The 26,526-nt window shown below is 40.7% G+C and overlaps 1 protein-coding gene across 5 annotated transcripts in view; it reads left to right on the forward strand.

Moving 5' to 3' along the window:
- Window positions 1-26,526, forward strand: part of PLEKHM3 (pleckstrin homology domain containing M3) — a 189,160-nt gene that overhangs the window by 85,536 nt on the left and 77,098 nt on the right. For all 5 annotated transcript variants that reach the window (XM_039240639.1, XM_039240637.1, XM_039240641.1 and 2 more), the window contains one exon: window positions 2,205-2,398. In XM_039240639.1, the coding sequence (XP_039096570.1) occupies window positions 2,205-2,398 (194 nt within the window). The remainder of the gene's footprint in view (window positions 1-2,204; window positions 2,399-26,526) is intronic.

Here is a 26,526-nt window from a genome sequence, read left to right on the forward strand (position 1 = left end):
TATACAATACATCATTTTTCAGCAACGGTTTCAAGTGGACTGTACTTCATTTCCCAGAACACCACCATGGTCCCTTCATTTAAGATATTTAAATATGGTATGTATTGAAGCATCATAAATCAAATATTTGAACCCAGTTTGGTCTTTCTACACTGGACCTTGAGCTGCACGAGGACAGGGCCATGCCTGTTTTATTCTCCACTAATGCCTGCTATGGGGCCTGCCACGTACCTGTGTCTCTACGCCTCAAGTGAGGCATTCTTCATCCTTGCCAATTGTTGTTTCCAGTCTGGTTAGGTAGTCAGAGGTTTTGGCTAATTCTAGGGCCTCTTTGTGAGCTCATTTGCAGAGACTGTAAACTTCACCACCTTTGTAACTGCAGGGCCCCAAAGGATCACACAACAGGTACCTCAAAAATAACTGCTAATAAGGGGGGAAAAACACTCTTATTGGGGGGAAAAACATTGATGCCTTTTTTTTTTAATCTCTAAGGAATGGAAACCTTTGTGTAAGCTTTATTTTATATTACAAAATATTAAATTTCATAAATGTGCTTTAATCAATATACAGTAGCCATATCACCTGTTCATATTGGTGGGTTTTCTTGGTTGTATCTGCTTGTGCTACTCTCAGTGCCATCCTTGCCCCATCAAGTGAATTTCTGTGTATCTTTCTAGACCTTGACACAGCGTGGCCTGCTTTGCCAGCGCGTCCCTCTCCCCTTCCCCCACAGTTGATTTCTCCTTCCTTGAAGCTACCAGTGGACCTCATCCATGTTTCTTTTGTAGTAGAGGACAGGCTACATGCGACATGTTGTTCTTGTTTTAAATATTTATCCCCAGGGCTCCTAGGTGGCTCAGTCGTTGGTTAAGTGTCCGTCTTTGGATCAGGTCATGATCTCACACTTTGTGAGTTCAATCTCCATGTCGGGCTCTGTGCTGATAGCACAGATAGCCCTCTCTCTGCCCCTACTCCTCTCTCTTTCAAAAATAAGTAAAACATTTTAAAAGTAAATATTTATTCTCTTATACTACATAGTGAGTCCCTTGAGAGTAACGACTGTATCCTATTTACCTTCATTAATAAACTTATAGTCTGGAATATAAAGCAGAGTGGATTTTCAGTTTTCTTTTTAATAAGCAAAATTGTTGCTTACTAAATGTTGATTTTAATAATGTTAAATTCAAATGCTTAATGTTAATGTTAAATTAGATGTTGCTAATGTTGAATTCTAACCTTATTCCCAGTACTAGAGCAGTTTTGCTGAAAACTTTTTAGAGAGGTTTTACCTTCCCAACTAGAAGCTAGCCCAACTCTACAAATCACTAGCCACTCCATATCTCAATATCAGCAAATTGGTATGTAAAGATTCCCCCAAATTACGTACTTGTTATCCATTACTTAAGCTCCTCCCTTTGTATCTCAGATGCATTGTGTTTCTACTCTAATGACAACGACATTTTAAAATCAACTTTAAGAGTCTTGCTGTTTACCACCAGAATTGGATATAGAATTGGAAGGATATATTAGCCAGTCAGCCCAAGCTCAAAGTTATTCTAAGACCAACTCCTTTCTCCTCACTAAAGTGTTTTTTGAGCTTTTTTTCTATGCAAATTATCCTGCATATAATATCCTTTAAAGCTATCCTTTTTATTCCTTTTGAATTTTATGTATATGATTTACCTATTTTTTTAAACAGCTACTTACAAAAATGGTATAGAATATACATGTATACAGTTTTTAAAATTAAGACTGTTTAGAATCTTTTCTTTTTAATTTTTGAGATGATTATAGATTCCCAGGAAGTTACGTAGATAGTAAAGAGAGGTCCCATGTACCTTTCACCCAATTTCTCCCATTGGTTACATCGGAGATCCCTGTGGTACAATATCAGAACACTAGGAAGCAGGCATGGTATCCTGGGTCTGTATAGTTCTGTGTCATTTTATCTCATGTAGATTCTTGCAATTGCCACCATATTCAAGATACAGAATTAATGAGTTCCTGTCAATGCCACGGTTACTTCTACAGGTTTCTGGAAAAGAGAAAGAAAGCCACAATTTATATTAATTAAGTTATAGGCTTTTGTTCTTGGCTCACTCAGAAAGTAATGTGACTTTGCTATTTCAACTCTGGCTCTTAGTTTGAGGAGATGTGGAAGGCTGGATGATTCGCCAGACTGACTGAGGAAGTTTATCTTGTAGGTGTCTAAGCAGGCCAAAGAGTTTCTGGAGTACGTGTATGAAGAGCCCCTGATCGACATCCAGCAGGAGAACCCGATGCTGTACCACCACGCTGAGCCGCTGGCCACCGTGGTGCGGCTGCGGCAGCGGCTGAAATCGCTGCGAGCCTATTTGTTCAGCTGCCGGGCCGCTGTGGCCGAGGATCTGCGCCGCAGGTAGGTCACAGACGTCTTCGGGCGGCTCCAGTTTGTTTTCCTCTCCCCCTGGGAGGGCGGTTAGAGGACCTCCCTGGCCTTTCCAGGGTGCACCGTCTCCTGTGGCTCTCCCTCTGGGCTCACCTTTGACGTTTTTCCTCCAAAGTCCTCTGTCCAGTTGAGCCAAGAAAAATGAAAGTAATATCTCAGCGTAACTGAAGGCTTTGCAGCCAGGGAACTAGTCCCCAAACAGTGAAGACTTCTCCCACCCATAGACTAACTGGAGGGGTTGATGACAGGAGTGTCTTCATGGATCACTTATGTAGTGCTTTACACCTTTCCTGGTCTCATTTGTGAAATGAGCCTGTTTGAACTATTCCATCATTTAAAGACATTTTTCAGTGGTTATTCACATCTTACTTTCTCCATCCAGAAACAGGCTTGGTAAGTGATGCATGGGGTAGAGGCCGGGCTTAAGATGAACCGGCCCAGGGTTCTGCCTTTTCATGTTACCATTTATGAGGGCTGTTTTTCCATAGCTCAATTATGTCCGAGTTCACAGAGCACACAAGTCCGTTCCAGGTTCAGATCTTCAAAATAAAACTGAAGTTAAAATGTGCCTGCTCTCATCAAATTCCTTCTTTTACAGTTAGATTTTATTGGCATTTCAAGTCTCACCCTTGGCATATATGAACTAGCTTACACTTGAAATAATTGTTGATGGTATTCGTAGGTCTGTGTAAAGATCTTTTAATGTTTTAATGGAAATGACCGAAAGCATACCTTAGTCATGGTTTCTGGAGGGGAGCCGACATGCAAAAGAACTTTCAGAAAGTATTAAAGTGATACAGTTTGTTATTTGAGATCTAGTTAGGCCCAAAGAAACTGACGTGACCCCAGGCGTCTGAAGAAGACATTTTAAAAAGAACTAAACATAGATAATGAGGAATATATAATATCATAATATCTAGACAAGCCCTCATAAAATAATCATGGAAAGGCCGTGGCCATAAAGCAAAACACTTCTCAGTGGCAATCATTCTATTACCTAGTTGTTTTTCAGAAAGCACTAGAAAAAGGCCAGGACTTATTTGTATAAAGTCTAGGCAGATCTAAATTTGAAAAGATCAGGGCTTTCCCTGAAAAGCAACAGGATTGTAGCCCTTGAACTGACTTACCAACTATACTAGATAGAAGATTTGTAATGTTCAAAGTATGTTTGTTCTATCATTTTTGCTTTTGGCTTGGTTCAGAGCTAGTTTTTCTTTGCCTGTATTTTTAGACAATACTAAAGTCTACACATGGGAATCATGATAGATGCCTTTCTGGGACAATGCTTTGCTTTGGATAAATATGCCACATCAGGGCATACATTTAGAAATTAAATGGATTCTCTCTTCATTTGGATGACCAAGGATACCTTTGCTGTTCCCACAGTCACTGGTGGTATACTGCCATGTCCTACACCTTATGGCCAGGCCACCAGGAAAGGAATAGAAGTTCTAGAAAGAAGGCATTCCCAGGGCTGTGAGAATGAAGACAACAGCCTTTTTTCCTTTCCCTTCGTTTTTCCTCACTTGTCCATGACCAGTATGTAGTGCAATTGCTGGCACAAGATAGGTGCTTAGTAAGGACTGATGGATAGATGGAAGGAGAGAGGGATAGACAGATATCTACTCTGCTGTCACTTTAAACTGCTGAACAATGGCTAGCAGCCCAATTTTGAGGACGGAGTTAATCTTCTGATTTTATTTCTTCCTTAAGTGTCCTTTAGCACAGTGTCTGGCCCATCTGAAACCCTCAAAAATCATTGTTGAACGAATGAGCACATGGACTAAAAAACAGAACAAAGTAAAAAAAAAAAAAAATTAGTTGGTTTTGTTTTGGAGATAAGTTTCAAATCTTTCCTCTCCATTTCACTTCCAATGTGCCAACCTGGTTTGGAGTCTAAGGATGTTATACTCTCCCTCTCTCACTGAACTTTGGCATCAGGCAAATTATTAAGTACAAGTATGGAGTTCAAGATCTGTGCAAATCTAGTCCAGTATATTGTTCTACTCTCAAATATTCTGTACTTCAAGCAAGATTTAACTCTTTAATGCATTCTATTGTGGGAATTAAATTGGTTTTCCCAACTGAAGTGCTTATAATAGTGCATATGCATAGTAAGCCCTCCATAAATACTATTATTAATACTGTTGTAACTATACTAGAATGTTCTTTTCTCTGGCTTTAGGAATCTTTATTTAAAGGTTCCACTTCAAAGCCACCCCTGATGCCCTGTCTACCTGACTTGGCCCCTCCTGCTCCTATGTCAGGAGGGGAGTGAGCCAGAGGAGGTGGTTTGGAGTGCTGACCCTGGGCCTGGGACCGAGGTTCCTGGTTGTGTGATGTATACTTAGTCCTGCAGCTGAACGAGTGGAGTAGGAGGTTCCCTGAGACCAAAGAATGAGATTCCTACGGAACCCTAGAGGAGGCATGGTGATTTTTCTCTTTAAAATTTTGTTCTTCGTTTTGCTGTGTGTAGATGCTATTAAGATAACGTTTGGGGTTACTATGTCTTCCCACCCTGGCACAGAGGAAAGCATACTGGCAACAGGCAGTACTTCTAGCTTTGGGGAGTGGGCGTTGTTATGGGGAGCTGGTCTGTTTTTATTTTGAAGTAAGACCATTTAGTGAAGTGGGTCTAAGATGCTCTGGGCTGCTGGTACTCCTCATGGCAGGGCCTTACTCAGTGTCAGCTCTGCCTTCTTCAAGGATGCACTGAATAACCATCACCCACCTAATATACCAAAACTCCTGTCTCCAGAGGCCATCGCTCACCTACCTTTTACCTTTATAAGGAATCTGACGTTTAAAAACAAAATTAGCCAGCCCTGCAACTTTGATTAGCGACAATAAACTTATCCACAAGTAATGTGCAAAGTTCCCTTTGTTTTACTTGGAGACATAACATTTAAAGTGGGATTTAAACTTAAGAACCTACTGGACACAGCTAACCTTATACAATCTTGATAGGAACTAATGGAAGGAGGAGTTGATGTGCAGTAGGGGAACAAAAGAGAGCAAGGGAAGCCAGTTGTTATCCAGTTGTATAAGGCATTCTCTCCCTGCCTGGTCTTTACCTCTGTACAGGGGTAGCCATTAATCTCCCGCAAGTAGGCCCAACTTGCTGAAGACCTGTCAACGCCATATAAACAGAAGAAAGCAAACTGTTAATATTGCTGTCGTGAGAAAACTGAAAACAGACTGATTAATCGTATTGGCGCTCCTCCCTGCCCCCCGCCAAGGAGCCGACTTGGGCCGTCCCCTTATTAGGCAAGTCACAGTTTGCTTTTAGGCCTTTCATTCTGATGACCCCCTGGTCTTCATCCTCAGGGTTCTTGTTATTGCTGTTAAGTGAATGCCTTGTTCTTGAACCCATACCGCAAATCTTGACTGGCAAGGATGATTGGTTTAGAAAAAGTCAGTGTCTTCCATGAAGTCTAAAATGTTTACAGTGCTGACAGTTCACTGTTTCTGAGGATTCCCAGATGGTGACCCTGTTGGATTGGGTCAAGGCCTAGTTAACTTTTCATGAGAAGAATTGTTTATAGCGTCCACACATGAAGGTACACGAAGAACTCTCTGAAAAATCTTCGCACTGTGAGGACACAGCCACGTCAGCAGCCATAGGGAAGTCTCTGGGTGGGACCCTAAAAACTAGTAGAGGGTGTCAGCCCCATGTATCCCGCTGAACACAGGGACACTAGGATGTGTGTGTGAGAGTCACCTGTCACAAATGAGGATCTCAGGGCCAAATTCGGCCCGCCTTTCAGGGATGGTCCCCTTGTCTTTTAAAGTTGTGGAGCAGTTGCTAACATCTAAACAACCAGGAGTTTTCATGTACACACAACAGAGCTCTCTGGTTTCTCTGAGGAAATCAGAAGCTCTGATTACATACGGCTTCCGTCACTCCTGTGTGATCCTGGGCTCCCCATTTGCAGAGTCTCTGCTACCCCTGCTCTCCTCAAACCAGGGTCATTCAGTGCAGAATACGTTGCAGCCATTTCATTATCCCCAGGCCACTTCATTTACTTATAGTGGTACCCGGGCCCATGTTAGATAATCATGGTTTTGTCAATTAAAAAATGCTTTCCCATAAATATATTAGTTGTTCTTTACAACAGTCCTTTTAGATGGGAAACAGATGGTAGTTAGAAAGAGGAGAAAGACGGGTGACTCTGAGAGGCTACGTGACTTGCCTGAGGTGACAGAGCTGGTGAGCAGCAGAGTCCCCGCTTTAGAACCGGATCACTGCTTCTCTCCCCGGCACGTTTGCTGGTGGTGGCGGTGATGGCCAGACGTCTCGAGACTCTAAAGAGGAACCACTTTTAATTCTCCGAAAGCCTTGACTGAGATCGTGTAGAAGAGTGGGAAGGCAGGCAGGCAGCAGACGGTGACGTCCGGGAAGGTGGGGTTGCTGATGCAGGCAGCCCTGTGCTCGCTGTTGCTCAGTCAGCCTCGGAGGACAAGCCATGACAGCCGCCTTAGTGCTAATGAGTGCATTTTCCCTAGGGCGGCATTTACCACACCTTCCCATTTCACAGACCTGTACATTTAAAACAAAAATATGGAGATATCTGTAAGGTTGCCTTCCATATATATCTTTAACCAAAGCAAACTTAAACATTGCCACCTATTTCTCACCATCGTTTCAGAAAGGAACATAGTAACACTAACAACAACAACAACAACAACAAAAATAGGCAAATGGTCTCAGAAATCAAAAATCAAATCGATTTTAAAATTCATTCTATTCTCTTTTTCTCATTTTACCTTGGACTGCTGAGAACATCATCAGACTGATAACAGCTGTTTGGACTAGCTTTTCAGAATCTGACTAAAGTTCCATTTTTTTTTTCTTCTGAGTGTTAAAGTATATCATTCAGTCTAGGGAAATTATTCTAGAAATTAATGTGGATATTTGAGTCTTTCTGACTATCATGGAAATGTGATTTGGGGACTTGGGATACCTGGTGAATCCACAGTTCCTGTTAGGATATAAATTTAAAACTATTTTCTCTCTAACGCTAGTTGAGGCCAGTCAGCCTATTCTCCCAGTTGCTTCGGGCAGGATCGTGTGGGGAACATTTGGGCCTGCTTGTTTATCAGGTTTAGTCCTTGGCTTAGACTACTCTGAAACAGCTCGACAGCTTGACTTGGGAGTCTCAGCAGGTTACCAAATGTGATTCTTCTACTGTTTAAGCCGCCTACTTTTTCTGTCTTTGGTCTCACATTTTACTTGAAATTATAATCCTATCTATGGCATTAATTCTCACTGAAATATCAGCTTTACTGATCAGTGAGACATTTCTACCATAAAGATTCCTGCTTTTATTAACATTATTTATCCAAGTGAGAACCTGAAAAAACGAAAGCATGGGGGTGTATCCTGCAGATTGGCATCACCTCCTCTTCTTTGAAGCAAAACTTCGCAGCCTGCTCGGCTCTTAGACCAGTCCCGTCAGTGCCACCTGATGTACCAAGATTGTCTTCCCACTCCTTCCTTTGTTACCACAGGGCAAGCTGCCTCTCTAGTGAGCTGCGAGGGGGCTAAGTACAATGGCTGAAAGGTCCTTTGGCTGTTGGCCAGCATCTTAAACTTAATATGCCCAAAACCCAGCTCATCTTCCTGCCCCCACTGCTGTTGCGAACCGCGCCCCCGGTGCGGACTTTGCCATCAAGCTGGATGGCTCTCTAGCTGCCCAGTTGTTCAAGCCCACACTTTTCTCTCATGTCCACATCTGGTCCCTCAGCAAGTTTATTCATTTGTCATCACCTGCACCACTCGCACCCAGGGCCCAGCCACTGCCTTCTTTCCCCTGCGTTACTGCAGTAACCCGTCTCCTGCTTCAGTCTGTTCTTAAGCTACAGCTAGAGCGAATGTGTAAATTAGATGAGGTCACCCTTGACCCAAACTATGTAATAGCTTCAGCTCTCACTACAGGTAAAAGCCAAGGCCATGTACGGTCTCATCCCCAGTTACCTCTGTGCCCTCATCTCCCATTACCTGTCCCCTCATTCCGTCTGGTCACACTGGCCTTTTTTTTTTTTTTTTTTTTCTTTGAGCTGACTCCTGTGTGAATTTCTGTCCTTGCTCTTCCTTTCCCCAGATAACTGCAGGGTTGCTTCCTTACCTCTTTACAGTCTTTACATCACCGTCACCTTAATGAAGCATCCTTCATGCCCCTCCCCCCATGTCTCCATCCACTTCCTGTCTTCTTTCTGTGCTTATTACTATATTACATGGTATTTTGTCTGTCTCCCTCCTTGGGCTGCCATGTATGGATATGGAGGTTGTGTTTTGTTCACCCTATGCAGCCATATGCAGTAGCCCTGCCATCCCCACTAGATATCAGCTACAAAAGGTCATGGCTTTTTATCTGTTTGTTCACTGCTCTGTCCCCAGGGCCTAGAACCGTACCTGATGTATAGTGAGAGCTAATCGATATCTTTTGAACAAATTAGCTAAATGAATAAAGTACTCTTACCAAGATTCCACCCACTTAATTTGGTCCAACTTATTGTTTTCTTATTACAAAAAAATACCAGTCATTATAGAAAACAAAAATGAGAAAGCCAGCCATTATCCTACCACTTTGATACCAATCTTGCCAGACTTCTTCCTCTGCAGACTTTTTTCCCCCCCCATTAAAATGGTTTCATACTGTACATACTACTTATAACCCAATCATTGCACCTGGTATACTGTGAGCACCTTTTTATGCCAATAAATATGTATCTTAAGCATGATTCACTAAACAGAAATGGTGCTTTGATGTGTGAGCATACCTACATACCATTGATCTTGGAAAAAGTGAGGGAGAATATTATTTAGTGTTCCCAAAAGTTTGCGTGTACTAATACGCTGAGAGATCATTTCATAGCAATACCTCTTCCCACACACACTTCCCCCCAAAATCAGAGTAGGTCTAGGGGTTATCTGTTGCAAAGAGAAAAGGTTACATGTTGTTGGGAATTGAATATGCCTAATTTAGGAGGCTAGTTTTTAAGACATACCTCTTAAGGCAGCCTAGTTCTTAAAACACAATCCATAAAGACATGACTTGGTGTGTCTCTGACCTACATCTGAAGACTATTATAACCAAAACCTGAGATCTAATTGTACAATTATTAGCCAACAAGGTCTAGTTAATGTTGAATTTTAGAAGAATAAGCATTAGTAGGACTTTAAATGTACTGATAACACTGAAGTTCAGTAAATGAATAGTTTGCTCATTGTAAGATTTAATATTAGCCAGATTTTGTGACTTTATTTTTAAGTATCATTAGCCTGCAGCTGAGGCTTTAGTCTCAACAGATTACGAATCTATCAGAATTTTGAAACTACCAAAACACAGGATGTTTTTGAAAGCAACTGTTCTCATTCTACTTTAAGAATCCTTTTCCCTTGGAGGACTTCTAGAACTTCTAAGGTTTTTAAGTTCTCTAACCTCTGGGTCTCCTGATAACTCCTCCCACTTCTGTCATTTTCTTCAAAGATCTTGTTTAGCAAATCATGTACCAATATCAACACTCTAAAAGGGAGCCACATATTGCAAAAGACAGTGTCATTCAAAACTAAACAGATTAATAAACTGTGAAGATGGGGCGCCTGGGTGGCTCAGTTAAGCGTCCAACTTCGGCTCAGTTCATGATCTCACAGTTCATGAGTTCGAGCCCCGCATCCGGCTCTGTGCTCACAGCCAGCTCAGAGCCTGGAGACTGTTTCAGATTCTGTATCTCCAGCAGCGGGCGTTGGTGGTATAGTGGTGAGCATAGCTGCCTTCCAGATTCTGTATCTCCCTCTCTTCTCTGACCCTCCCTTGCTCATGCTGTCTGTCTGTCTCTCTCTCAGAAATAAAGCATTTAAAAAATAAATAAACTGTGAAGAAGGAATTATGGCAAGTGATATATTAATTTTACTATAATGTACACATAGCTTTTTATTTACTGAAATCCTTCAGAAAGTTAAAAAGTGATTTTATCTTATTCTGAGAGGAAATGAAATATACAGAAATTACCTAAAATCATTTTGGAAGGGACGGCAAAAAAATAAAACTCAGTGTAGTTAGAGAAACATTATGTTCTTGGAACTGCTAAAAAATACTATAAGAATGTGATGCAACCTGTCACTTTTACTATCAGACCCTGGAATCATCAACGAAAATTAGTTCCCCAGTGTTTCTACTCCAGGCTTTCGATGGTTACTAAGGAACATAAGCACAGTTTCTGAATGAGCAGGTAAAAGAGACCCTTATTTCCCATAACTATCTGCCAAGATATCATATCTGATGCAATCTTGCTACTTTTTCAGCCAATGAGATTAGCAAAATGAGGTATCTAGAGAAATGATGGAAGCTTGTTTCTTCCACATGGGTTGCTATCGAAATGTCTGCCTTTGATTTAAAATTGTTTTTCCATTAGCTGGGAGTATGGCTAGACATAGGATTCCCGTCTACATCTAGCCTAATGTAACGATTTCGGAGTTTGCAGCTCATATCAAGGACACCAAATTGCATCTCCCTGCTTACGCTTCACAGTGCTGCTCGCTCATTTCAGCGTGGGTGTTACTGCGGCCCTCTCAGCCCAGCGCACGTTACCTACCCCGGAGCCCACGTTCCTAGGAAACACAGCATTACTACGTGAATAGTTTGCTTTTAAATTATTCTTTATGTACTTCTATCCATATTCTTTGTTCAGAGTCATGACTTAAAACCAAAACCAGAAGTTTTGTCTGTGTGTGCGTGTGTGCGCGCACATGCACACTTGCACAGGCCTTTTCTTCAAAACCTCTTACATGTGCTAAAATTTCCATTATAAACTTTTTTTCTCATTTTAATCATTGGGCTTTTATTTTTTTTTTTTAAATTTTTTTTAATGTTTTATTTATTTCTAGGAGAGAGAGAGAGACAGCATGAGCAGGGGAGGGTCAGAGAGAGAGGGAGTCACAGACTCTGAAACAGGCTGCAGGCTCTGGGCTGGCTGTCAGCACAGAGCCCGATGCGGGGCTCGAACCCACGAACCGTGAGATCATGACCTGAGCGAAAGTCGGATGCTTAACTGACTAAGCCACCCAGGTGCCCCTCACATAGTTAATTCTTAAAAAATACCGAGGGGCCTGGGTGGCTCAGTCAGTTAAGCATCCCACTCTTGATTTTGGCTCAGATCATGATCTCACAGTTTCATGGGTTCGCGNGTCAGCACAGAGCCCGACGCGGGGCTCGAACCCACGAACCGCGAGATCATGGCCTAAGTGAAAGTCAGACGCTTAACCGACTAAGCCACCCAGGCGCCCCAATCATTGGGCTTTTAAACACCAGTTGTGCACCTCCAAAAACTGAGCTTCAGGGAAATAGTGATATTAAATCTGTCAAAATTCTGCAAAGGGTCTGCTTACTTCAGAATTTGACCTAGTGCCTCTTCTCTCATTAGTATCAGAGCGTGGTGGGGACTGAATTGAAGTCCTCAGAAATTAGTTGTGTTAAATGAGTCTTGATTTATTTGACTCAGTGGCCATTACAAAATGGAATGAGGACCCCTACTTTTATTATTATTATTTGAGAGAGAGAGAGAGTGTGTGTGAGTGGGGGTGAGGGACAGAGAGAGAATCTTAAGCAGGCTTCAGCTGAGTGCTGAGCCTGACTTGGGGCTTAATCCCACAACCCTGGGATCATGACCTGAGCTGAAATTAAGAGTCAGACGCCCAACCAACTGAGCCACCCAGGTGCCCTGACCCTTACCTTTTTTGTAAAGACTACTGCCTTTGATTTCATAGGCAATTCTCTCTGCATTTTTAACCCCGAATACCAGCTGCATAATATACTCTGAATCATATATGACCTTTTTTCATTTTTCATTTTTATCTTTCCCACCGTTCTCATTAGAGCAATCTATAAATGAGCCTAGGCTACCTTCTTGGTGTGTCAGGCAATTCTAAAGGTGGTAAAGTAGAAAACTTTTGCATTCGAAATGATTGTGCTACTTGATTTCCATGATTCTTTAGCAGGTTTCTTCATTGTTCTTTGGTATCTGAGAACTTGATAGTGCTACCTGCCAGTAATGTGGTTTCCCTTGATGGATGAGTGGAGTGTAGAGTTGACTCTCTTTCTAACACATTTGTCCTTTGGCTCTGATGTCAGGACTGACCAGATGAACTTGCATTGGCGTGAGCTGGGCTGCTCTCGTGGTTGGCTTGCTGGAGAAATGCTGTCAGGTCTGATGATTAATAGCCCTGCAGTGCAGTAAGGTCACTTCATCACAGAAAACCCTAAACACAGCCACCTCATAGGAAAGCAAAAGGCTGCAAGCACCCTTCTGTAGCAAAGCTCCTGTTTCCAGAGGACTGCAAATTTCGATTACTTTCAGTTAGTTTCTAGCCTTTGGTTCCCAATATGTTGACTTTTTGAGGGAATATTGGAAAAATTAGTAACTACCTTTTATGTAACATTTTAATAGAAACTTGAAGCATTTCACTTAAGAAGATACAGGAGAGGTGTTTGTGCATGTGTGTGCAAATATATGTATTTGAAAGAGCTTCCAGCTGGTTCCACAGCCCATCTTCTCTAGGCCATTCCAGGGCCAGGCTCTGTCAATTATCCCTACTTTTGTATCTAAGTTTCCTCCTTTACTAGCATCTTCATTTTAGCATATTAGTATGCCCAAGTCTCTCCCAACTTTAAGAAAATAATCTTTTTGAGGGATAAAACTTATTTGAAGAAGTAAGAGCTGAAACCTTTCTAACTTAGATGGCTCAGATGGTTGAGTGTCTGACTTTTGACTATAGAACAGGTTATGATCTCATAGTTCATGGGATGAAGCTCTGTGTCAGGCCTATGCTGATAGTGCAGAACTTGCTTGGGATTCTCTCTCTCTCTGCCCCTCCCCCACTTGCTCATGCACTTGCTAGCTCTCTGTCACAAAATAAATAAACGTTTTTTAAAAAAGATGCAAAATAGGGGCGCCTGGGTGGCTTAGGCAGTTGGGCACCCGGCTTCAGCTCAGGTCATGATCTCACAGTCCATGGGTTCAAGCCCCGCATCAGGCTCTGTGCTGATAGCTCAGAGCCTGGAGGCTGCTTTGGATTCTGTGTCTCCCTCTCTCTCTCTCTGCCCCTACCCCACTCGTTCTCTATCTCTCAAAATAAAAAAGACATTAAAAAATTTTTTTTTTAATTTTTAAAAAAGATGCAAAATAGATCAGATATATGAAACATGGGGGGGTGTGGCTAAGAATGTAGTGTGTTCTTTTATAATGTGTTCAAACTTTAAGCGACAGTCAGCCTAAAATAGACTGCCATATACATAGGGTGTAATATATGAAACTCATGGTTACCACAAACCAAACACCTGTAATAGATACACAAAAAATAAAGATACAAGAATCCAAACATAACAGTAAAGAAAGTCATCAAATCATAAGGGGAGAGAGCAAGAGAAGGAAGAACAGAGAAGAATTATAAAAACAACCAGAAAACAATTATCAAAATGGCAGTAAGTCCATACCGATTAGTAACTACTTTAAATGTAAATAGACAAGGGGGCCGGCTGAAACTGGCAGCTGGGTCACTTAAGCATCACGCTCTTGATTTCGGCTCAGGTCACAACTCGGAAGTCTGAGCCTTGTGTCAGGCTCTGCGTTGACACTGGTGGAGCCTGCTCGAGATTCTGCCTTTGCCCCTCTTCCTTCGTCTGTCTGTCTGTCTCTGTCCCTGTCTTTCTCTTTCTCTCTCAAAATTAATGAACTTAAAAGAAAAGGAAAGAAAGAAACAGTGGCCTTGAATGACACATTAGACCAGATGGACTTAATAGATAAATACAGAACATTCCATCCCCAAACCGTAGAATGCATATTCTTTTCAAATGCACATGGAACATTCTCCAAGATCACATGTTAGTCTACAAAACAAGTCTCAATAAATTTAAGAAGGTTGAAATTATATCAAGCATCTTTTCCAACCACAACAGTATGAAAGTAGAAACCAATTATAAGGAAAAAAAACTAGAAAAAATACACATACTTGGAGACTAAACAACATGCTACTAAATAATCAATGGGTCAATGAAGAAATCAAAGAGGAAATTTAGAAAACACCTTCAAGCAAATGAAAATGGAAACAATATTCCAAAATCGATGGGCTCCAGCAAAAATAGTTTTAAGAGGAAATACAAGCCTACCTCACAAAACTAAAATCTGTAACAGTCTAACCTTGCACCCAAAGGAACAAAACCCAACGATGGTAGAAGGAAGGAAATAATAAAGATCATAGCAGAAATAAATGAAATAGAGACTAACAGTAGAAAAGATTAATGAAACTAAGAGCTGGTTCTCTGAAAAGATAAACAAAATTGATAAACTTTTAGCCAGACTCCTCAAGAATAAAAGAGGGCTCAAATAAGTAAAATCAGAAATGAGAGAAGTCACAACCAACACTAGAAAAATACAAAGGATTTAAAAGACTATGAGCAATAAATTGGATAGCTAGAAGAAATAGGTAAATTCCTAGAAACATATAATCTTTCAAGACTGAATCAGGAAGAATTAGAAAATCTGAACAGACTTTCTGTTCTCAGCAAACATAAGTCCAGGACCAGATGGCTTCACAGGTGAATTCTATTAGGTATTTAAAAAAGAGTTAATACCTATTCTTTTTAAAGTCTTCCAAAAAATTTCAGAAGAAATGCTTCCAAATTCATTCTATAATGCCAGCATTATCCTGACACCAAAACCAGACAAAAACATTACCAAAAAAAAAAAAGAAAAAGAAAAAAAAGGAAATTCAGATCAGTCGCTTTGATAAATATAGATGCAAAAGAACTTCAGTGAAATATTAGCAAATCAAAGCCAACTATACATGAAAAGGATCATATACCACAGTCAGCTGGGATTTATTCCTGGGATACAGAAATGGTTTAATACCCACAAGATCAACCTGATGGACCACATTAACAAAAAAGGAGGGTAAAAATCATAGGGTCAACTCAATAGATGCAGAAAAAGCACTGGACAGAATTCATCCATTTATGATAAAAACTCTTAAGGTGGGTATAGAGGAAACATACCTCGACATAATAAGGGTCTTATATGACAGACCCAGGGCTAACATCATACTCAGTGATGAAAAGCTTTACCTCTAAAATCAGGCACAAGACAAAGATGCCCACTCTCACCACTTTTATTTAACGTTAGCAGTTTTAGTTAGAGCAGTCCCACAAGACAAAAAATAAAACATCCAAATTGGAAAAGAGGAAATAAAACTGTGCTATTTGTAGAAGGCATGATACCTATATCTAGAAGACCTTAAATACTCAACTACAAAACTGTTAGAGCTAATAAATGAATTCAGTACAGTTGCAGGATACAAAATTAATGTATGGAAATCTGTTGCAATTATTATACACTAACAAATCAGAGAGAGATATTAGGAAAACAATACTATTTGCAAGTGTATTAAGAATAAAATACATAGGCATGGAGGAGGGCACTTTGGGGATGAGCACTGAGTGTTATGTAGAAACTAATTTGACAATAAACTATTTGTAAAAAAAAAATAAAAAAAAAATAAAATACATAGGAATAAATTAAATAAATTTAACCAAGAAGGTGAAATACTCTAATGGAAAAAAAACAAAAAAACGGAGGATGACACAAATAAATAGAAGATACCAAGCTCATGGTTTGAAAGAATATTGTTAAAATGTTCTTACTACTGAAAGCAATCTACAGATTCAGTGCAACCCCTATCACAATACCAGTGGCATTTTTCACAGAACTAGAACAAGTAAACCTAAAATTTGTATGGAATCACAAAAGACTTAGAATAGCAAAAACAATCTTGAGGTATCGTGCCTCCTAATTTCAAACTACATTACAAAGGTATAATCATCAAAACTGGATGGTATTGGCACAAAAACAGATCAATAAAACAGAATAGCCCAGAAATAAACACACTCATATGGTCAACTAGTCTACAACAGAGAAGGTAAGAATATACAATGGGGAAAAGACAGTCTCAATAAACTGTGCTGAGAAAATTGGACCACCTCCTTATACCATATACAAAAAACAAAATGAATTAAAGACTTTAAGACCTGAAACCATAAAACTTCTAGGTGAAAACATAGGCAGTCAACTTTGGACATCAGTCTTAGCTATTTTTTTGGATCTGTTTCCTCAGGCAAGAAAAACAAAAGCAAAAACAAACAATTGGGGCAATATCAAACTAAAAAGCTTTTGCCCAACAAAGGAAGCTATTAATAAAATGGGAAGGTAACCTACTGAATGGGAGAAGATATTTGCAAATAAGGGATTAATATCCAAAATATATAAAGAACTCATTAGTATTAAACTGATGAAAAAAATGGACAAAGTACCTAATATATATCTATATTTTTTTAAAAGAAGACATACAGATAGCCAACAGACACATGAAAAGATGCACAACATCACTAATCATCAGGGAAATACCAATTACAGGAAGATAACATACCTTTCAGAATGGCTAGTATCAATACAAGAAATAAAAAATGTTAGCAAAGATATAGAAAAACGGGATCCCTTATGCACTGTTTGTGGGAATATACTTGGTGCAACCACTATGGAAAACAGTATAAAGGTTCCTCCAAAAATTCAAAATAGAACTAAAATCAGATGATCCAGCAATTCCATTTCTGGGTATCTATCTGAAGAATATGAAAGTACAAAAAGATGTATGTACCTCTGTTTATTACAGCATTGTTTATAGTAGCCAAGATATGGAAACAATTTAAGTGTCTATTGGTGGATGAATGAATAAAGAAATTGTGGTGTACATACACACAATGGAATATTAGCCATAATCTGAGTTCAAAAATGAAATCTTGGGGGCACCTGGGTGGCTTGGCTGGTAAGCATCTCAGCTCAGGTCTTGCTCTCAGGTTCATGAGTTTAAGCCCTGTGGCAGGTTCTGTGCAGGGCATGAAGCCTACTTAAAGAAGAAGAGGAAGGGGGCGCCTGAGTGGCTTAGTCAGTTAAGCGCCCGACTTTCGCTTAGGTCATGATCTCACGGTTCGTGGGTTCGAGCTCCGCGTCGGGCTCTGTGCTATCTGCCAGCTCAGAGCCTGGAGCCTGTTTCAGTCTGTGACTCCCTCTCTCTCTGACCCTCCCCTGCTCACGCGGTCTCTCTCTCTCCTAGAAATAAATAAAACATTTAAAAAAAAGAAGAGGAAGAAGAAGAAATCTTGCCATTTGTTACAATGTGGATGGATGTAGAGGGTATTACGCTAAGTGAAATAAGTCAGAGAAAGACAAGTACCATGGTTTCCCTTATACATAGAATCTAAAATATAAAGCAAATGAATAAACAAAAAGTGGAAACAAATAAATTGATGGTTGCTAGAGAGAGGGTGGAAAGGTGAAATAGGTGAAGAGGATTAAGAGGTACAAGTTTCCAGTTGTAAATAAGTCACAGAGAAGTAAAGTATAGGGAATCAAAATTTTAAGGACAATGTATGGTGACAGATGGTAACTAGATTTTTTATAAGTGCTTATTTTGTAGTTTTTGTAATGTTGACTCAGTTTGTTGTATACCTGCAACTAATATTGTATATTAACAATAATTGAAAAGTTTTTTTTTTTAACTGAAATAATACATTTTCTTATCCAAAAAAATGAAAGATCCCTTTTTAGTCCTACCCCCTCTTTTAGCCATGGCTCAGTGTCTCTTTTTTTTTTTTTTTTAAATATTTTATTTATTTCTAGGAGAGAGAGAGAGAGCATGGGCAGGGGAGGGTCAGAGAGAGAGGGAGTCACAGACTGAAACAGGCTCCAGGCTCTGAGCTGGCAGTCAGCACAGAGCCCGACGCGGGGCTCGAACCCACGAACCGCGAGATCATGACCTAAGCGAAAGTCGGCCGCTTAACCGACTAAGCCACCCAGGCGCCCCTCAGTGTCTCTTTTTAAGGGTTGCTTCTCTAAAGAGTAATCCATAGTCCCTCACCCCTCTGCAATCTGGCTTCCCTCTTCCTCCCCTGAAATCATTCTGTTCGAGGTTGCTAATGATTCCCATTTGCCAAATCCAGCAGAAACTTCTCAGGCTTTGTGACAGTCTTACTCATATTAATTGACCTCTCCACTGCCTTGGATGCCACTGACCCTCTTTCCTTCTTGAAATTCTCTCCTTTCTTGGCTTTGCCGCCGCTGGCTCTTCTGCATTCTCTCCCTCCCGTCAGCTGCTCCTTCCCAGTCCTCTTCCTGCATCCACTCCCTGGATTCTGCCAGGATCCAGCCTTTTCTGTGTTTCTAATATGCGCTGTCCTGGGCTAGCACTCGTGGCTTCACCTAACACCTGTAGGCTTAGGGCACACAAATCTCCTGCCTGCACTCATGGGGGACTTTTCCTGGACGTGCTACAAACAGTTCCAGTCCTCTGCCCCATCTCAGTGACCTGATGCACTAAGACAACTCCCTTCCGTGTTCCCTACGCCAGTAAACGGACCTAGCCGGAAAACCCAACAATCCCAGGCTCCTTCCTGGCCTTCACTTCCGTCAGTCAGCAGGACCTGTGGGTGCTGCTACAGAAATCTATCCTGTGGCAGGCCCCCCGTCTACCATCCCAGGGTAACCATTTAAGTTCTGTTCAGGCCCCCATCACTTCTCACCGAATTTACCAAAAAAACTGCCCATCCCTCTGTCTCTTCCCCCTTGCCCTTCTGCCGCTGGGGTTCTTTTAAAGTCACAGATCTAACCGTGCTGTCCTCCTACACTTCTCTGGCAGCCCCATCTCTTTTGAGGTAGATGCTTAGCAAGGTGTTCGAGACCTCTCGTTTCTGGCTCTGTCCTTTCTAAGCTGCTAGCCTGCAGTTTCGTCCTCCCGTCCGGTCCGGTCCGTGCGTGCAGAGCTCCTTCCTCCCAGATGGCGCAGGAGCCGGTCTCCTGAGGGCACCGCGCTCACACTGGCCTCTGTGTTGTCGCTGACGCTGCTCCCGCCTCCTAGAGCATCCCTCCTTCCAGGTCTTCGGATTATCTCTGGGCAGTTCTCAGAGGCCTCTCCTGAGCAGGTACTCGGCAGGCTTCCCTCACCCCTGCACGTATGTCTACCGATCTCAGTACTCCGCCTTACGGACTGGAGCCGTTTGCTTACTTGCCTGTTTACCCCACTTGTCCGCATATGCTTTAGTATTAAAAAGCCATGTTTTCTCCAAAGCTCCAGGGCCTAGCACAATGCCTGTCACGTGTTATGTACCCGCATCTACTCTTTGCATTGAAATATGTGATTCTAGGTTTTTACCACAGTGACAAGTCAGAGGTCGTAAGGTTGAATTTCATTTGCATTAAATTCATTGGGAGGAGGTATGATGATCACAAGTAGTGCTTTCTGACCAAATGCAAGTAATCATCCATTCTTTATTGAATACATTAATAGCAAAATGAATGCTGACATGACTATCTTAACGGGGTGGCCGGTTTTGCCTCCTAGACATGAATCGCTCCCCCAGCGGTCCCTGAAGTGACTGTGAACTTTTCTCTACATCCCTAGGCAGCTCTGCCTGAGGCAGTTTAATGCTACCTGAGCACACACTGGGCCAACAGACCCCCCGCAGCCCCTTTTGCTACTCACAGTGTAAGGGGAACTGGCCCCTGGGAGTCCCTGCTCTTGGTCGATTGAGACACCTTGCCCACATCAACCAGAGCAGGGACAAGCCCTTGGCGTCACCGCGATAGGACGTGGCAGGTGCTTTCCTGGGCTTGGCTTTTATGTAATTATTTACTCTGTGCTTCCCCTACGGATGGTCTGCCTAAAGGAGATGTTCAGAGACGTCTTGCAAACTCAACCCACCGTGAAGATGGCAGGCAGTGGGCAAGAGGGACAGACTGACAGCCAGAAGTTAAGCCTTAAGTCATCTGGCCCTGCCTTCGAGACCCTTACCTTCTCTAAGCACCAGAGTGTGTTCCTACTTTTAAATAGCTGCAAAGGCTTTTTTCCTTTTTAAAAATTTACATTAAAAAGCATCACTAGAGAGATACATGTTAATACCTGTCAGTCTTCCCTCTCAGGAAATTTATGGTCATATTTGACTTCAGTGCTTTTGTGCTACAATTTCCATCCTGAGGGAAAAAAAAAAGCTGATTGGCATTATCCAGTCTTAAAAGCCTGTATATTTTATGGCCGCCACCCTATCTCCTGAACACATCTTCTCCAGACACACTCAGCTCAGTTCCTTTATCTTTCCTGCATAGATTGCATCTTCTAGTTCTTTGTGTCTGTTCTGACCGGCCGTGTATAAATTATAGTCGTGGAAACATTACCACTGACAGGTGGTGGAGAGGAGACAGTAGAGGAGGTGTTTTGGGGGCGAGGGGAGAAAGCAAACGTGAAATGTATTCACACACAGAAACATTAAACACAAAGATCCCTTTAGCAGTGTAAATAATGTTAGATGACCGTGCTCAACGTTGGTTAGTTATTGTGAGACGAGGAGTAGTTAATGAACAGTGTTTGGGAGCAAGAAGGACCCAGCCCAATAAGGAGAATCTGGAAATTGTTGCTCATCAACTGTCTTCATGGACACATTTATCTCCAACACTTAGCACAATACCTGGCTTATTTTATGCCCTCAGTAAGTGTTAGCTGGTTAACGGACTGACTGGCTGTAGTACTCTAGGAAGAGTCGACGAGTATGATTTGATTTGTAAGTTTATAATTATTTCTTATATCCTGTGTACTCTGTCCTAGAAGTTTTAGGATTTTAGAGCAGGAAGGACTAAGTGGCAAATCACTGAGATGACCCTGCGCTCTGTTTGTTCCTGCTACAGTCCATTTCAGTCGCTTTCCTTCTCTCACAGTTTCTGACTCACCTACGTTTGTTCAGACCAATGGAAGGGACAGAAGCTAATCTTGAAATGACTTGCCAGCCTACCTACTTGATTCACTCTGTCTCCATTTCTTAGCCCTTCTGCCACATTGCTTTCATTTTACTTTATTTAAGGGATTTCGTTATTAAGCATTTGCTGTTGAAAGATTATTCCTCCTATTGAGCTATGCTCAAACACCCCATGTCCCCATATTAGAGTATCATAGGTCACTAGGCTAGCTGCCCCACTCTAAGACTGAGCCCTAGGTTTCCTATTCTGCATATATGTTTAGGTCTCAAGAGTTCTCGCATGTGCTTAAATTATAATATATAAATTTAAAACTATAAATGCAATGTTGTGTTCAGATTTGATCTTTTAATGGAAGAAAGGACATTAATGAGACAATTGGTGAAATCTGAATAAAGTCCATAATTTACATAATACTTCCTTTCTCAGGTCTGGTCAGTGCACTGTGGTTGTGTACGATGTTAACATCAGGGGAGGGGTAGCCAGGTAAAGAGCATGAGGCTACAAACATTTCACGAATAGAGGAAATGTTAGAAACTCAAGTACGTGTAAACATGCTGGTTATTTTCAAAACAATTTTTCAAGCAGGAGAAAAACTTCAGAATACCGAAGTGTACTTTAGATAATTCGAGGCAGTGTAAGGTAAACAAATAACAAACAGCCCCTTTGCCTGCTCAGCCCCCTTCCTATTCAGTTCCTTCCTAGGTCCATCCCATCCCTTCCCACAGCTTTAACTGTCACCTCTGGGCTGATGTCAGAGGAGCCCCACGGTATTCCACATCTCTTCGTCCCATATTTCCAAAGGCCATACTTGCTGGCTCTGCTACAAGCACTCTATATTCAGCACATGTAACTTAGTTCTCTATCCCCTGCCCTGACAGCCTGCCCTCTGTAGGCCAGTGACCTCACCATCCTATCACCCAAGCTATAGATTTCAGTCACCTTTGGTTCCTTTCTCCTCTTTCACAGATTCTAAACATTGTCAATTCTTCATCCAAAAGGTCTCTTGTATCACCTATCGCCCCCTTCACTATCCTCCTATGGTTATCCTAAATAGGTAACCTCAATAAGTAACCTCTCAAATACCTGTCAGGACTATCTCTGCCTGCAGCCTGTCCATCGTCTCTACTGTCTAATGAAGCAACAGGAAGAGAAATCAAGAAATTGATCCCATTTGTAATTGCACCAAGAACCATAAAATACCTAGAAATAAACCTAATCAAAGGTATAAAAATCTGTATGCTGAAAACTGTAGAAAACTTATGAAGGAAATTGAAGAAGACACAAAGAAATGGAAAAACATTTCATGCTCATGAATTGGGAGAAAAAATATTGTTAAAATGTCAATACTACTCAAAGCAATTTACACATTCAGTACAATCCCAATCAAAATTGCACAGGCACTCTTCTCAGAGGTAGAACAGACAATCCTAAAATTTGTATGGAACCACAAGAGACCCCAAATAGCCAAAGTTACATTGAAAAAGAAAACCAAAGTGGGAGGCATCACAATCCTAGACTTTAGCCTCTACTACAAAGCTGTAATCATCAAGACAGTATGGAATTGGCACAAAAACAGACACATACACCAATGGAATAGAATAGAGAACCCAGAATTTGACCCACAAATATATGGTCATCTAATCGTTGACAAAGCAGGAAAGAGTATCCAATGGGAAAAAGCTAGTCTCTTTAGTAAGTGGTGCTGGGAGAACAGACAGCAGCATGCAAAAGAATGAAAGTGGACACTTTCTAGCACCATACACAAAAATAAACTCAAAATGAATGAAAAACCTAAATGTGAGACAGGAAACCATCAAATCCTAGAGGAGAAAAAAGGCAACAACCTCCTTGACCTCAGCTGTAGTAATTTCTTGCTCGACACATCTCCAAAGTCAAGGTAAATAAAAGCAAAAATGAACTATTGTGACCCTCATCAAGATAAAAATCTTCTGCACTGCAAAGGAAACAGTCGACAAAACCAAAAGGCAACTGATGGAATGGCAAAAGATATTTGCAAATGACATATTAGATAAAGGACTAGTATCCAAAATCTATAAAGAATTTACCAAACTCAACAGCCGAAAAACAAATAATCCAGTGAAGAAATGGGCAGAAGATATGAATAGACACCTTTCCAAAGAAGACATCCAGATGGCCAACAGACACATGAAAAGATGCTCAGCATCACTCATCACCAGGGAAATACAAATCAAAACCACACTGAGATACCACCTCAAACCAGTCAGAGTGGCTAAAATTAACAACTTAGGAAACAGACGTTGGCGAGGATGTGGAGAAACGGGCACCCTCCTGCACTGTTGGTGGGAATGAAAACTGGTGCAGCCACTCTGGAAAACAGTGTGGAGGTTCCTCAAAAAATTAAAAATAGAACTACCCTACCACCCAGGACTAGGAATTTATCCAAAGACTACAGGAGTGCTCATTCCCAGGGGCACATGTACCCCAATGTGTATAGCAGCACTTACAACAATAGCCAAATTATGGAAAGAGCCTAAATGTCCCATCAACTGACGAATGGGTAAAGAAGATGTCGCTTATATATAACACAGAATACTACTTAGCAATGAGAAATAATGAAATCTTGCCCATTTGCAGCAATGTGGATGGATCTGGAGAGTATTATGCTGAGTGAAATGTCAGTCAGAGAAAGACAGATATCATGTTTTCACTCAAATGTGGAATTTGAGAAACTTAACAGAATACCATAGGGGAAAGGAAGGGGAAAAAATAGTTACAGAGAGGGAGGGAGGCAAACCATAAGAGACACTTAAATACAGAGAACAAACTGAGGGTTGATGGGGGGGGATAGACGGGGTAGAGGGGAAAATGGGTGATGGGCATTGAGGAGGGCACTTGTTGGTATGAGCACTGGGTGTTGTATGTAAGCAATGAATCATGGGAATCTACCCCCAAAACCAAGAGCACACTATATACACTGTATGTTAGCCAACTCGACAATAAATTATATTAACTAATTAATTAATTAAAAGATAATTTTTGTTTATTGTATTTACTTTTGAGGGGGGACGGGCAGAGAGAGAGAGAATCCCAAGCAGGCTGCACACTGGCACAGAGCCTGACACAGGGCTTGATCCCACAATGGCAAGACCATGACTCAAGCCAGTATCAAGAGTTGGATGCCCAATCAACTGCACCACCCAGGTGCCTCTCAATCTTACCACTTTTATTCAGTATAGTACTGGAAGTCCTAGCTGTAACAATCAAGAAAAAGAAAGGAAAGGCATGCAAATTTGAAAAAAGAAGTGAAACTATAACTACTTGCAAATAACATGACACTATGTATAGAAAACCCTAAAGACTCCACTAAAAAACTATTAAAATAAATGAAACTGTTGCAGGAAAATTAATATACAGAATCTGTTGCATATTTATACACTAATAACTATCAAAAAGAGGAATTAGGAAAATAATCTCATTTACAATTGCATCAAGAAGAATAAAATACCTAGGAATAACTTTAATTGAGGAAATGAAAGACCTGTACACTGAGAACAGTAAAACACTGATGAGAGAAATCGAAACCACCACAAATGAAAAGTGATACCATGAATTGGAAGAAATAATATTGTTAAAAATGTCCATACATCCAGATCTGACCTACAGACTGCAGATTGAGTGGAATCCCTATGAAAACACATATGCCATTTCTCACAAAACTAGAACAAGTAATCCTAAAATTTGTATGGAACGACAAAGACCCTGAATAGCCAAAGCAATCTTCAGAAGGAAGAACAAAGCCCTGATCTCCAACTATACTACAAAGCTATCATAATCCAAATATGATGACAGTGGCACAAAAACACGTACATTAATTAGTGGAACAGAATAGAAAGTCCAGAAATAAACCCATGCTTATATGTTCAATTAACGTTCAACAAAGGAGACAGGAAATACAATGCGGAAAACACAATCTCCTCAATAAATGGTGTTGGGATAACTGGACGATTTTTTATATCATATACAAAATAAACTTAAAATGGAGTAAAGACTTAAATATAAGACCTGAAATCATGAAACTCCTAAAAGAACACAAGGTTCAATTCTTGGACATTGATCTTAGCATTATTTTTTTTTTTCTATCTATCTCCTCAGGCAAGGGCAACAAAAGCAAAAGCAAATGAACAAACAGAAAAATCAAATAGGACTACATAAAACTAAAAAGCTTTTGCAGAGTGAAGAAAACCATCAACAAAAAGGTAACCTACTGAATGGGAAAAGACATCTGCAAATAACATAACTGATAAGGGATTAATATCCAAAATATATAAAGAACTCACAATTCAATATCATAAAAACAAATCAATTAAAAACTAGGCAAAGAATCTGAAGACATTTCTCCAAAGATGACATACAGATGGCCATCAGATGCATGAAAAGATGCTCGACATCACTAATCATCAGGGAAATGTAGATCGGGACCACCATGAGACATCATCTCACATCTGTCAGAATGGCTAGTATAAAAAAGATAAGAAATAACACATGTTGATGAGGATATGGAGAAAAGGGAACTTTTGTGCACCATTGGTAGGAATGTAATTTGCTGCAGTCACCATGGAAAACAGTATGGAGGTTCCTCAAAAAATTAAAAATTAAAACTAAAACATACAATCCAGCAAGTTTTACTTCTGGGTATTTATCCACAGAAAAAATGAATTTGAAAAGAAGATGCACCCTTATATTCATTGCAGTATTATTTATAATAGCCAAGATAGGGAAGCCACCTAAATGTCTATCAGTAGATTAATGGATTAAGAGAAGGTAATATATACGTACAATGGAATACACCTAGCCATAAAAAAGAAGGAAACTTACCCATTTGCAAAAACATGGATGGATCTAGAAAGTATAATGCTAAGTGAAATAAGACCGAGAAAGACCAATGCTATATGATTTCACTTGTATGTGAAACTTAAAAAAAAGCAAACAAAACAAAACAGAAACAGACTCGAAGATACAGGAAATAATGTGGTAGTTGTCGGGGGTAGGGGTGGGGTAAAGGATGATAGATGGGAAGGGGATTAAAAGGTACAAACTTCTAGTTATAAAATAAGACACAGTGATGCAATGTACAGTACTGGAAATGTACTTAATAAAATATAACAACTTTGTATGGTGATAGATGGTAGTTAGATTCGTCACGATGATCACTTCATAATGTATATAACTATTCACTTTGTTAAATACCTGGAACCAATAGAATA

This window comes from Hyaena hyaena, unplaced genomic scaffold, assembly GCF_003009895.1.
Source record: "Hyaena hyaena isolate Hyena2069 unplaced genomic scaffold, ASM300989v1 scaffold_180, whole genome shotgun sequence".
Classification (NCBI taxonomy): Eukaryota; Metazoa; Chordata; class Mammalia; order Carnivora; family Hyaenidae; genus Hyaena; species Hyaena hyaena.